General features: G+C 35.2%; 1 protein-coding gene across 3 annotated transcripts in view; it reads left to right on the top strand.

Moving 5' to 3' along the window:
• Window positions 1-12,922, top strand: part of LOC104997413 (UDP-glucuronosyltransferase 2A1) — a 40,213-nt gene that overhangs the window by 9,003 nt on the left and 18,288 nt on the right. The window contains exon 1 of one of the 3 annotated variants that reach the window (XM_010852133.1): window positions 5,490-6,243. The exons of 1 other annotated variant lie outside the window; for it this stretch is intronic. In XM_010852133.1, coding sequence (XP_010850435.1) covers window positions 5,520-6,243 — 724 coding nt within the window. In that variant the 5' untranslated portion in view covers window positions 5,490-5,519. Of the gene's footprint in view, window positions 1-5,489; window positions 6,319-12,922 lie in introns of those variants that run through there. One more of the 3 variants, XM_010852135.1, reaches the window with a different exon arrangement.

Genomic DNA, 12,922 nt, shown 5'->3' with positions numbered 1-12,922 from the left:
TATAAATCAATGAAACAGAATTGAGAGGCCAGAAATAAACCCACAAATATGTGGAGAATTATTTTATGACAAAGTAACAGGAACATACAATGGAGAAAGGATACTCTATTCAATAAATGGATACCAAAAAATTTTATAATTTAGAATTTTATTTTATTAAAAAATGAAAAATATTTTACACAGAAATTTATACTGCAATCATGAATTACAAGGTTTTATTGAATTATCCATAATGTTTTAGCATTTTTCTTATTGCTAATTCTAAAATTGTCAATATTATATATATGTGTGTTTCTAAGTTGACATTGATGTTGCTGATATTGTTGTTTAAAGCCTGAACTATATCTATCTATATACAGCTAAAACACAAGTAACAATAAACACGTCTAATATACTCATCTTTTTTTGATATAAATTTATTTATTTTAATTGGATGCTAATTACTTTACAATATTGTATTGGTTTTGCCATACATCAACATGAATCCACCACAGGTGTACACGTGTTCCCCATCCTGAACCCCCCTCCCACCTCCCTCCCCATACCATCCCCTGGGTCATCCCAGTGCACCAGCCTGGAGCATCCTGTATCATGCATCAAACCTGGACTGGCGATTTATTTCACATATGATATTATACATGTTTCAATGCCATTCTCCCAAATCATCCCACCCTCACCCTCTCCCACAGAGTCCTATACTCATCTTGATTTTTAAGTGCCATTCTCTAATAAAATGAACCAGCATTCTTTGAAGAAATGGTCAGTTCTAAGGTTGGGACAGTGAAAATAGTAGATGATCCTGAAACATTTTGTGGTTTCAAAAAGTAACAAGTAATTGAAAATAATGGGGCCATATCAAAAGGATGTAGAAAAAGTTTCCAATATCTGTGACAATTTGAACAATAAAATAAATAATGATTATAATTAAATGTATAAAAATACATTTTTGAGTTATAGCAATATAAGTATAAATAAGTGATTGAATAGTAGGAAATTATTTAAATTCTAATTAATAAATATAGAAGGAATCATTGATGTTTTAATTGACTGGGTTTTTAAGATCAATATTTTATATAATCATGATAAAATTATCAAAACTAGAAATTCTTATGAAAAATTATCAATTATCCTGCTGATATCCTTTTTTCTTTTCAGTATACAATCCAAGTTTCCTCCTTGCATGTACTTGTCCAGTCTCCCTACTCTTCAGTTTGTGACAGTTCCCACAGGCTGTCTTTGTTTTTCTAAAGAGCATTGGCTAGTTAATTTTTAGAATACCCCTCAACTTTTTCCTGGTATTTTCTTGGGATTAGGGAGAGATAATGTATTCGGGGTAAGAATACTATAGAAGTAACCGTGTGTCCTTCACAGTGAGATGCATCAGAGGTACATCATATAGACAGTTTATTACTAGTGACCATATTTTGAGCACTTAGTTCCGAGTGCGTCTGCCAGGATTCTCCCTATTTTCCCCTTTGTGATTAACAAGCATCTTGAAGGGAGATACTGTGAGACTGCAAATCATACTAATCATATGTTGGCACATATTTTTATAATCCTTTACAATAAAATTCCAATGAATAATTCAGAAGGAGTAATGGAAATAGAAAATCACTCTTAGAAAAATATAGTAATAATCCTGAAGGATATACAGAAATCTCTACTTAATTTATAATTGCTTATGTTTAAAATGACTGAAAATTTAAAGTAGTTGAAAGATTTGGATAAAAGAACAGACATTTAGGGCTTAGTTGTGCAGTCTGGCTGCATGAAAAACGCACAAGCTCTAAAGAGTAAAGAAAGACTTGAAAGAGGAAGTCCTAAGTAGACAAAACCAATAACTAGATTCAAAGGCCTTAGTGTATTCTTCATGCATCTTTAACACTCTATCATTGTTTCCATTTTTTATTCAAAACTTAATTCTACATAACATCTTTTGATTTCTTTTTTGGGTCACTGTTTATTTGTACAGCTGTGCTTAATCTACCCTTCAATCTATTCATTAAGTTAAATCTGATTTATTGAATTCTTTTATATATATATATATTTTATTTTATTTTTAACTTTACAATATTGTATTGGTTTTGCCATATATCAGCATGAATCCGCCACAGGTATACACGTGTTCCCCATCCTGAACCCTCTTCCCTCCTCCCTCCCCGTACCATCCAATTCCAGAAATTCACTTTGTTTCTTTTGCAAATTTTCACAATTATTCTTTTTAGTCTCTTGTTTCTTACCAATATTTTCAGACTTCACTTTCATACCCTTAATTTTATTGTAAAAAATAATTTTATTTTTCATTTCATACAATAATATTTTAAATCGCCGAATTCATATTTCTGGCTTCTGCTGCTTTTGCTGGTTCTCAGTCCTGAAGCCTTGTTTTAACAGGGAGGTGCTTATTTACCTTCAAATTTTATCAGTGGGAGTGTTTGCAGTTAGGTTCAAAGTTTCTTCAAAGAGGCTTTTCTAGTTTGAACTGGAAATCCATATGAAGATTGACTGTTAAGAATTCTAAGAGATCTTTTTCATCTACACACCACCAAGTCAAAACTAGCAATTATCATTGCTGTAAACTTCTGTGTAAGTGAATTTGTTTGTAAAAGGGAGGCCATATCTCGAGAATCTAGCATTGCATGAACATACGCAGGGTGTAGGATCTTGGCAAGGCTTCAGACTTTCCTTCTCTCCACTCTTGGCACCTATGGTATGTTCTACAAAGAAACAAGACTGAACATCAGAATTCCTACCTTGACTTTGTTTAGGGATTCTGTCTGCTGACTTTTTACTTTCTTGAAAATCAGAAATGAATTTTAATGGGGAAATTTTATATTTTATCCAGAATTGTAAATGTTTCAGTTGGATATAAGTGAATATATGCCTATACTTTTAAATTTATGAAAATGAATCATTCTTCAAAATCTGAGCTCTATCTTAGTTTTTTCATATAATAAAATAACTTAGAGATATTTCTCTATTCAGGCAAGAATACTGGAGTGGGTTGCCATGCCTTCCTCCAGGGGATCTTCCCATCCCAGGGATCAAACCCAGGGATCGAGTCCAGGTCTCCTGGGTTGCATGCAGATTTTTTACCAGCTGAGCTACCAGGGAAGCCCAATAACATGTATATTGAGGTCAATTTCTAACCTGTACTATATATCTCTGCTCTCTCTTTGACTTCATTTAAACTTTTTTACAACATATGAACTTCATCACAGTGATTAGATACATTTATCAATCTTTGTTTAATCACTTAGGGGTTATTTATCCTGTATAAAATGACTTTTATCCTCTAAGATTATAACATTATTTGTTTTCTCTTAGTGAATTTATGCTTCTGTCATAGCTTTCTATTTTCTGATTCTCTTTTGGATTATGCTTTTCACCAGTCATTAGCAGAGTTTATTGGAGAAGGCAATGGCACCCAACTTCAGTACTCTTGCCTGGAAAATCCCATGGATGGAGGAGCCTGGTAGGCTGCAGTCCATGGGATCGCTAAGAGTCAAACATGACTGAGCGACTTCACTTTCACTTTTCACTTTCATGCATTGGAGACGGAAATGGCAACCCACTCCGGTGTTCTTGCCTGGAGAATCCCAGGGATGGCAGGACCTGGTGGGCTGCTGTCTCTGGGGTCGCACAGAGTCGGACACGACTGAAGCGACTTAGCAGCAGCAGTGGCAGCAGCAGAGTTTATGCAAAGCCTAATTATGCAACACAACACAACTCTCAATCCTTGATCCTAGATTATTCTTTGCATCTTTAAGCAAACCTACTCGGTTGTTTTATTTTTTTTCCAAACATAAAAGCTCTCAAGGGACTTGAAACTTCAATGTCTCTTTCAAATTATTGAATATTATTTTGTAACTGAACATTTGGTATAACTATGTCACAATTATTAGAATACAGATACATTAACATTCTCTTTCACTTATAAGAAATACTTTTCAACCTACTAAGTAGACTCTTAAAGACTTAACTAACTTATAATTTCATCATTATCTTCCTCCACCAAGCAACCTCCTTCACGAGCTTTACCCTTCCTCATTTCATCTATACCTTCTATGATCCATCTCCCTTATATTTGTAGAAGTATAATGGAGACGTATTATCGGGCTAATTTATTTTCTGCAATAATCTATGGGATCATTTTGAATTAGAAATGTATCTTACTTGTTTCTTTATACCCTGTGCATGGTATAGAATCCAGTATAAAATAAGTGCTAAAAGTTGCTTGTTGAAGGCATGAAATATCAAACATTTTGAAGAGAAATTGGAATTGGACTGAAATACAGATCGATGATGGGACACAAAATCTGTGCTCCTAAATATTTCCCCTCCCTTGAGATTCACATACATGTTCAGTCGTTAATGACACATGGCAAGTCAAAAAATTTTTCTGTAACTACTACTCCTTTAGTGTTTTGTGATTTTACTAGAGTTCTTATCACTCTGATTGCTCAGAGTATAAACCAAGCACTTCCTTATTAATGACTGAGCACCTCTCACTTCTCATCAGTCATGACTCTCCTTCTAGACCCTCTATTCACAAACCAATATTATATTCTCCCTGATAAGTCTGATCAAATCCTGCTGTCTTAAAATTTAATTTTAACTACTTACATATGCTTTTTTTCTTTGCAACTCAAATAATATTCAGATGCCAGTTTAGGTTTATTAAAGGACATATATGATCATTTTCTGTACCTGATCTGAAAATTTGAGTACACATCTTTTTATGAAGATTAAAACTGAACCCAGTGTATAGCATTTAAGGCTCTCCAAAGTGTCCTACTTTAACTAATATTTCCCTTTTCTGCAGTTTTGTGTTAGCCTCTGCTCCATATATACTGAACTAACAACTGTATACTTAAATGACCATGACTTACATATCATTCATCTTTTTATCCTTTTCTTCTATTCAACTTTAAAACCCTTCTCCTGTATTCTTTGCTTCTGAGTTCAGCTGAAATGTATCCTCTGTGTTGAAGCTTTGTCTGATTTTCTTCACATTAGAGTGACAGCATATTCTGAGAGCCTGAAATGCTGTATCTTTGTACAACATTAGTGTATTCATATTCCTCCTATATTAGGCAATGTGTGTGTTTTATCTACATGCTAGCATGTGACCAACATTATGACAAGACATACATTTTCGTGTTTCCCCAAATTATTAATCATCATGTTCCATGAGATGCACTATATTATTTGCTAGATATATTTAATGGGTTCTATCATATTTTAAAAATGTCAATAAAACATTATTTTTTTTCTATTTTAATCTATTTTTAAAACTCCTAGAAGGTTGCAATCATTTCCTCAAAAATATATAAATATTTCCTGTCTTCTCCTGAACAAATATCATGCCCAGTTAACAACTGGCAAAGTTCTCTGCATGTAAGTTACCTAACTCCAGAAATTAATTTTTAACTTGACTGATGTCTAAATTGCCACTTCAATTTTGTGCCCAACAAGCATTCAGCATTTGCAGAGCAGTGTGTGAGGGAGCTGCTATCATGATGTCCAAGAAATGGGTTTCAGCAATTCTATTGCTGCAGCTCTGCTATACTGGCTGTGGATTCTGTGAGAAGGTCCTGGTGTGGCCCTGTGACATGAGCCACTGGCTCAATCTAAAGGTTATTCTGGAGAAACTCATGGAAAGAGGCCATGAAGTGACTGTGTTGGTGTCTTCACAAAATTTTCTCATTGAGAACAACAAGCCTTCCACACTGAACTTCGAGATGTTCTCAGTGCCACAGGACAAAGAGACTGCTGAAGATAATCTAAACGAATTTTTGAATCTATCTGTTAACGTCATGCCAACATTGTCACCCTGGCAATCAGCAAAGAAACTTCAAGATTTTTTCCTTCAAATAAGCGCAGATTTAAAGCTTGTCTGTGAGAGTGTTGTCTACAACCAGACAATCATGAAGAAACTCCAGGACACCAACTATAATGTTATGGTTATAGACCCTGTGATGCCCTGTGGTGAGCTGATTGCCGAGACTCTGGGAATCCCTTTTGTGTACACACTAAGACTCTCCTTGGGTAGCACAATGGAGAGATACTGTGGGCAAATTCCATCTCCACCTTCCTACGTGCCTGTTGTCATGGCAGCATTACCAGACAAAATGACCTTTCTGCAAAGGGTAAAAAATTTAATGTTTACCATTTTCTTTGACTTCTGGCTCCAACAATATGACTCTCAGCTTTGGGACCAGTTTTACAGTGAAGTATTAGGTAAGAGACTCTGCTTTTCATTCTAAAGTAATTATCAGAAGATGCTGAGGAGGTTTCAGAAAAGTCTAGAAAGAGGTAAGGAATATATTTTTAAAACTTACACTTTCACAAAAACTCCACAATTGATATCAAAGAACTGTGGTTTAATAACTAATTGGGGAAGGGAGGCAAGAAATTTCTTGCCATGGTTCCTCTTTCTTTACAGTCCTCTATTTATTAGGATACTTCAATACTTAAAAGATTGTTACCAAAACAAAATGAAATATAAAACATGCTAATATATGTCAATCCAATGGAATGTGTATTTTTGTCAGATGCAGGATATCACAAATAAGTCTAATACACTGAGTTTTCATAGAGAAGATGTTTGATTTCTTACTGGTTAAGTGAGTGTAATGTTTGTTAAAAGAGGAAGATAGTCTTCTTGCCTGATTTTAGTAATAGTCTGGAACCTGAGCCATATTAATGGTGGTATTAAATTTGGTATATAACGTATTTTGTCTGAATTTTGCTCTACAAATTTTGAAAATCATGGAATATTAGATTTAAAATTTAAACCATCCTCCTTTTGGACCAGAGTACCATGTATTCCTATCTCTCATAAATTTGGGATGAAACTCCAAAAAGTCCTATGAGAACTGCTTCATCATAATGGGTCATACTGAGACGTTTCCTAGTATGCTTTGTACTTTTGGGGGAGTATAATATATAAAACTGAAAAATTAAGCAGAGACTTGAAAGAGTTTATAACTCAAGATGTTAAGAACAGTATATTTTTCACTTTACTGGTTATGTACATTCTATTTTTAATCACCTGCCTTTTCTAATAAAAAATGGTTTTGCTTTGCAATTTTCAAATGTCTAGCTCTTATCTGATTGCATCACTGAAGCTGGCTTTCACTCCAAATACTGTTTTGTTTTGTTTTTAATTGAAGTATAGTTGATTTTAAATGCAATAATTTCTGCTGTATAACATAGTGATTGAGTTATACATATACATATACAGTTCAGTTCAGTTGCTCAGTTGTGTCTGACTCTGTGACCCCATGGACTGCAGTACGCCAGGTTTCCCTGTCCATAACCAACTCCCAGAGCCTGCTCAAACCTATGTCTATCTAGCTGGCAATGGCATCCCAGCATCTCATTTTCTGTCGTCCCCTTCTCCTCCTACTTTCAATCTTTCCCATATTCAGGGTCTTTTCCAATAGGTCAGTTCTTCACATCAGGTGGCCAAAGTATTGAAGCTTCAGCCTCAGCATCAGTCCTGGTTTGATTTCCTTGCTGTTCATGAGACTCTCAAGAGTCCTCTCCAACACCAAATTTCTCCAAATTTCAAGGCTTCAGTCACCATCTGCAGTGACTTTCGAACCCAAGAAAATAAAGTCTGTCACTGTGTCCATGGTTTCCCCATCTATTTGCCATGAAGTGATGGAACCAGATGTCATGATTTTCGTTTTTTGAATGTTTTTCACTATCCTCTTTCACTTTCATCAAGAGGCTCTATAATTCCTCTTCACTTTCTGCCATAAGGGTGGTATCATCTGCATATCTGAGGTTATTGATATTTATCCTGGCAGTCTTGATTCCAGCTTGTGCTTCATCCAGCCAGGCATTTCACATGATGTACTCTGCATAGAAATTAAATAAACAGGGTGACAATATACAGACTGACGTACTCCTTTCCCAATTTGGATCCAGTCCATTGTTCCATGTCCGGTTCTAACTGTTGCTTCTTGACAGTGATAATCTCTAGTTGCTTCCATGTTGCTGCAAATGAAATTACTTCTTCTATGACTGAGTAGCATTCTGTTGTATATATGTGTTATATCTTCTTGATCTATTCATCTGTTGATGGGCATTTAGGCTGTTTCCATGTTTTGACCAATGTGAATATTGCTGCTGAGAACATAGGGGTGCATGTATCTTTTTGAATTATAGTTTTTTTCCATATGTCCATGGATAGGATTGTTGAATCCTATGGTAATTTTAATTTTACATTTTAGAGGAAATTTCCTACTGTTTTTCATAGTGACTGTATCAACTTACATTCCCACCAACAGGGTAGGAGTGTACTCATTTCCCCACACTCTCCCCAGCATTTATTATAACTCCAAATACAATTTGAGAGTCATGAAGAAACATGAACTAACAAAGATCATATTGGGTATTAGAAATATTAACTAATTTAACTTCCTTAATGCAGTAGTTTGCTAGGGTTGTTATAACTAAATTTAAAAGATTGGGTGACATTAAAAACATAAATTTATTGTCTCTCAGTTTGGCAAGCTGGAAGTCCAAGACCAAAGCTTTGTCAGGGCTGGTTTTCCTTAAGGCCTGTCTGAACGGCTTGTGGATGCCCACTGTCTTGCTTTGTCCTCTCATGGTTTTCCTCTATATATGCACATCCTGCGTGCGTGCTAAGTCTCTTCAGTCGTGTCCTACTTTTTGCAACCTTATGGACTGTAGCTCGTCAGGCTCCTTTGCCCATGAGATTCTCCAGGCAAGAATACTGAAGTGGGTTGCCATGTCCTCCTCCAGGGGACCTTTCTGATCAGATTGAACTTGCGTCTCATGTCTCCTGCACTGGCAGGCAGGTTCTTTTCCGCTAGTGCCATTTGAGAAACCCATATGTATATCCTAGTGTCTCTTGTTCTTCTTATAAGGTCATCTGTCATATTGGATTAAGACCCACTTTTATGATGTCATTTATATTAATTACCTTTAAAAGATCTACCTTCAAATACTGTTAGACTTCAGTGTTTTAATAAAAGAGGAACACAGTTCAGTCCATAACACTGATTTTTATAGACACATTGTTTCACGGAACTAAGATTAAAAAAAAAAAAAAAAAACACTTTAAAAATCCTTAGCTTTACACATGACTGAATTTACACTGTGTTGATTTAACAATAAATAACATAGCAACCAATAAACATTCCTGGGTGCTTCCCTGGTTGCTCAGTAGTAAAGAATCCACCAGCAATGCAGGAGACACGAGAGACTTGGGTTTGATCCCTGGGTCAGGAAGATCTCCTGGAGGAGGGCATGGCAACCCGCTCCAGTGTTCTTACCTGGGAAATCCCAAGGACAGAGGACCCTGGTGGGCTGCAGTCCATAGAATTACAGAGTTGGATAGGACTGAAGTGATTGAGCAGGCACACACAAGTGCTTTCTTGGTGTAGGCAAAGTGTTAGGCTCTATGGATTTGAGATAAATAAGACCTGTGCCTTGGCCTCAATTCTTCTCTCAGAAACAAATGCAAAACACAGAACTAGAAATATATTCTGATAACTAGAGATGCTGTCCTAGTTCCAACTGATAACTTTATGAGAAATTTGTTGTATTATGCATAAATATAGGAAAGGTAAAGGATTCTGAATGGATACATGTTATACAAAATATGTAGTCCTTAGGATCAGTGGCCAATTTTTAACTTTACCACCTAACAGGTTTCTCGTTTACTGTAAGTACTGTCATTGATTTTCATTGCTGTACTCTTTCATCTTCTTTATTGAGCGATTCTGAAGACATTATGAGTATAATTTCATTCTTGATGTAGTGAAAAAAATAGCTAGTACAAATTGCTAAAAATTTGAATGGAACAAAAGTATATACATAATGAATGATATTTGGCTTTATGTTTTTCCTACATAAGCACTCTTGTCTTTTGTCTTTACATTAAGATATTGTCTAAGTATTAAACATAAATTTATGTGTGTGGGTGTGTCTGTGTGTGTATGTATGTATGTGTGTGTGTGTGTATATATATATATATTTATATTTATATATATATAAATATATATACCAGCTATATAAAAGTGTATATATATATACCACCAGCTTCCTTGGTGGCTCAGATGGTCAAGAATCTGCCTGCAATGCAGGAGACCTGGGTTTGATCCCTTGTTTGGGAAGATCCCTTGCAGAAGGAAATGGCTACCCACTTCAGTATTCTCGTCCAGAGAATTCCATCGACAGAGGAGCCTGGAGAGCTACAGTCCATGGGGTCGCAAAGAGTCGGATACAACTGAGCGACTAACACTTGCCTTGCGTATATATCAGATCAGATCAGATCAGATCAGTCGCTCAGTCATGTCCGACTCTTTGCAACCCCATGAATCGCAGCACGCTATATATATATATATATATATTTTTTTTTATCAGTCGGAACAGTGATATTCATCTTTACCTATTTTCACTTAGTATAGATTTGACATCTTTCCTCACAACATATTAAAACCTACATTATTTTATTCATACAAATGTATGTAACAAATCATTTAATTTGTCTAGTGTGAAAGCTATGCTTAGATTGTTCCAGCTCTGTTGTTACCAAAAAAAAAAAAAAAAGTATTTCCTTATAGTTTGTACCTACATCTCTGCTACAATGACCTCTAAAATTTTTGAATGATTTAGCTCTTATCCTCAGATCTTTTCTTAGGTAGCCAGCAATTATTCCATTTTCTTTGGACTCTTTATCCTATTGATCTCTAACTGGTCTGGCACTTTAGGAAATCTAAATCCTTAACTTTCTGTGATGTGCATTACAAACATCTTTTCAAATCTCTCAGTTGACTTAGAAATTTATCAATATAGATCAATTGATATAAAAATTTTATATATTTTAAAATATTATACATGTAATTTCATATTTTAGAAATATACCAATAAAAAGTGAAGAGATGTAAGTATACAGTTGATAGAAATAATAAAATAAACTTCTGTATGCCTTATAAAGTAAGTTAAGAAATAGATCGTTGAAAGGTTGTTGTTGAATCACACGAATACACTGGGATTCTTGGCCCGCGGAGGAGAAGAATTCAATCCGGGGCCAGAGACGAGGCTTGATCGCTCAGAGCTTTTGGGTAATAAAGTTTTATTAAAGTATAAAGGAGATAGAGGAAGCTTCTGACATAGGCATCAGAAGGGAGCAGAGAGAGTACCCTCTTGCTAGTGTTAACAATGAAGTTATATACTCTCCAATGAATCCAAAGAATGTCTGGAGGTTGTAAAGACCTCACCAGACCTACTCCCATAATTTACATTTTAAGATAACAGAAGGTTTAATCCAGAGACTGTCCTTAGGCAAGATATATTATTGTTATATAATCCTAAGGAATGTGGAGAAAGAATAAAAGTTTGTCCTTTCTTCCTCCTTGAGAATTCCAGACCCCTCTCTCCTTGGGGACCCCTAGACTCCTTATCAACCTGCCTAGGAACTGACTGTCTCATCGTTACAGTTCTTAGAAATGCTCTTCTGTCATTAGAAACCACAAGCCTGACTTTGGTGAACATTTTCTTGGAAATTTCACATCTATCATTATATATGATTTCTTTAACACTCTGCAATTTAATTTTTTAATATTATACATACAAGCAAAGAAGTGTTGTTTATGCAGAATAGTTTTAACGATAAAATCATGTGTTTTCTTTTGTTTAAGTTCTGTATTCTGTTGTATACCTGATGTTTTGTGTATTGACAACTAGCTACTTGGGCTTCCCGGTGGCGCTGGTGGTAAAGAACCTGTCTGCCAAGCAGGAGACATAGGAGACTTTTGATCCTTGGGTTGGAGAGATCAGCAACTGACTCCAGTTTTCTTGCCTGGAGGATCCCATGGACAGAGGAGCCTGGTGGCTATAGTCCATAGGTTTGCAGAGTTAGACATAACTGAAGACACTTAGCAGGCACACAACTAACTATTTATATTTTATTATATAATACTGCTACTATGAACATTCTTGTGTATGCCCTCTGTTGTAGAAGAGCAAACATGCCAACAGGATATAAACCATATATCTACGTTTAAATCTTTATCTATATTTTCCTCTACTGGTTAATTTCAGACTTTTGTCAAAAAATTATACTTTAACCAAGGCTATATAAATTTTTACCTTAACCAACACATTGTTTTATTCCTCATTATACCACATCTTTAGGCAGCATATTATCGAATGAGTTTTATTAATCAACGAGGAATAAATGACATACCATAAAATTCACACATGTGCAACGATATTGATTATGTTTACAAAGTCCAGCAACTGTCACCATGTTGTAATTTTATAATTCCCCCAAAGAAATGATTTTTCTGAGCTTTGTCAAAGTGATAGATCTGAAATACTATCTTAGGTTTCATTTAGATTTCCTTCATTATTACTGGCTTGAGTAACTTTTAATACTTTATGGGCTATTTTCATTTCTGTCCCATGAATATCCTTCTCCTGTTGTTCGTCCATTTTTTTTCTAAAGGGTTTCTTGTGTCTTCATTATTGTTTCAATAAATTCTTTTTATATTCTAGGTAAGCCTTTGTTAGTTTCATGTACTGTAGAGACTTTGGTAGTTTATCATGTGCTTCTCATTCTCTTAAATATCGCATGAAGAACTTTGGGTTTTAAACCTAATGAAGTAAAATAATTAGCCATTTCCTTTTTTAAACACTTGAGGAAATCCTTTCTTACTCTAAAAGCATAAAGATTTCCTTTTATATTGTCCTCAAAGAAATCATGATTTTGCTTTTGAAGATTTTAATCTACTTAGTAATTTATTTTTCTGTATTTTGTATGTTGGGCTCAATTTCTCTTCTTTATACCTTTCTTCCTTTGCTCTTCCTTCTTCCTCATTCTCCCCTGTCTCCTTCCTTCTCTACCCCTCTTCTCTCTTTTTTCTTCCTACTATTG

This window comes from Bison bison, unplaced genomic scaffold (genome assembly GCF_000754665.1).
Source record: "Bison bison bison isolate TAMUID 2011002044 unplaced genomic scaffold, Bison_UMD1.0 scf7180017864308, whole genome shotgun sequence".
NCBI classification, from domain to species: Eukaryota; Metazoa; Chordata; class Mammalia; order Artiodactyla; family Bovidae; genus Bison; species Bison bison.
Note: the sequence above shows the minus strand (reverse complement) of the source record. Positions and strands in the feature narration are given on the sequence as shown.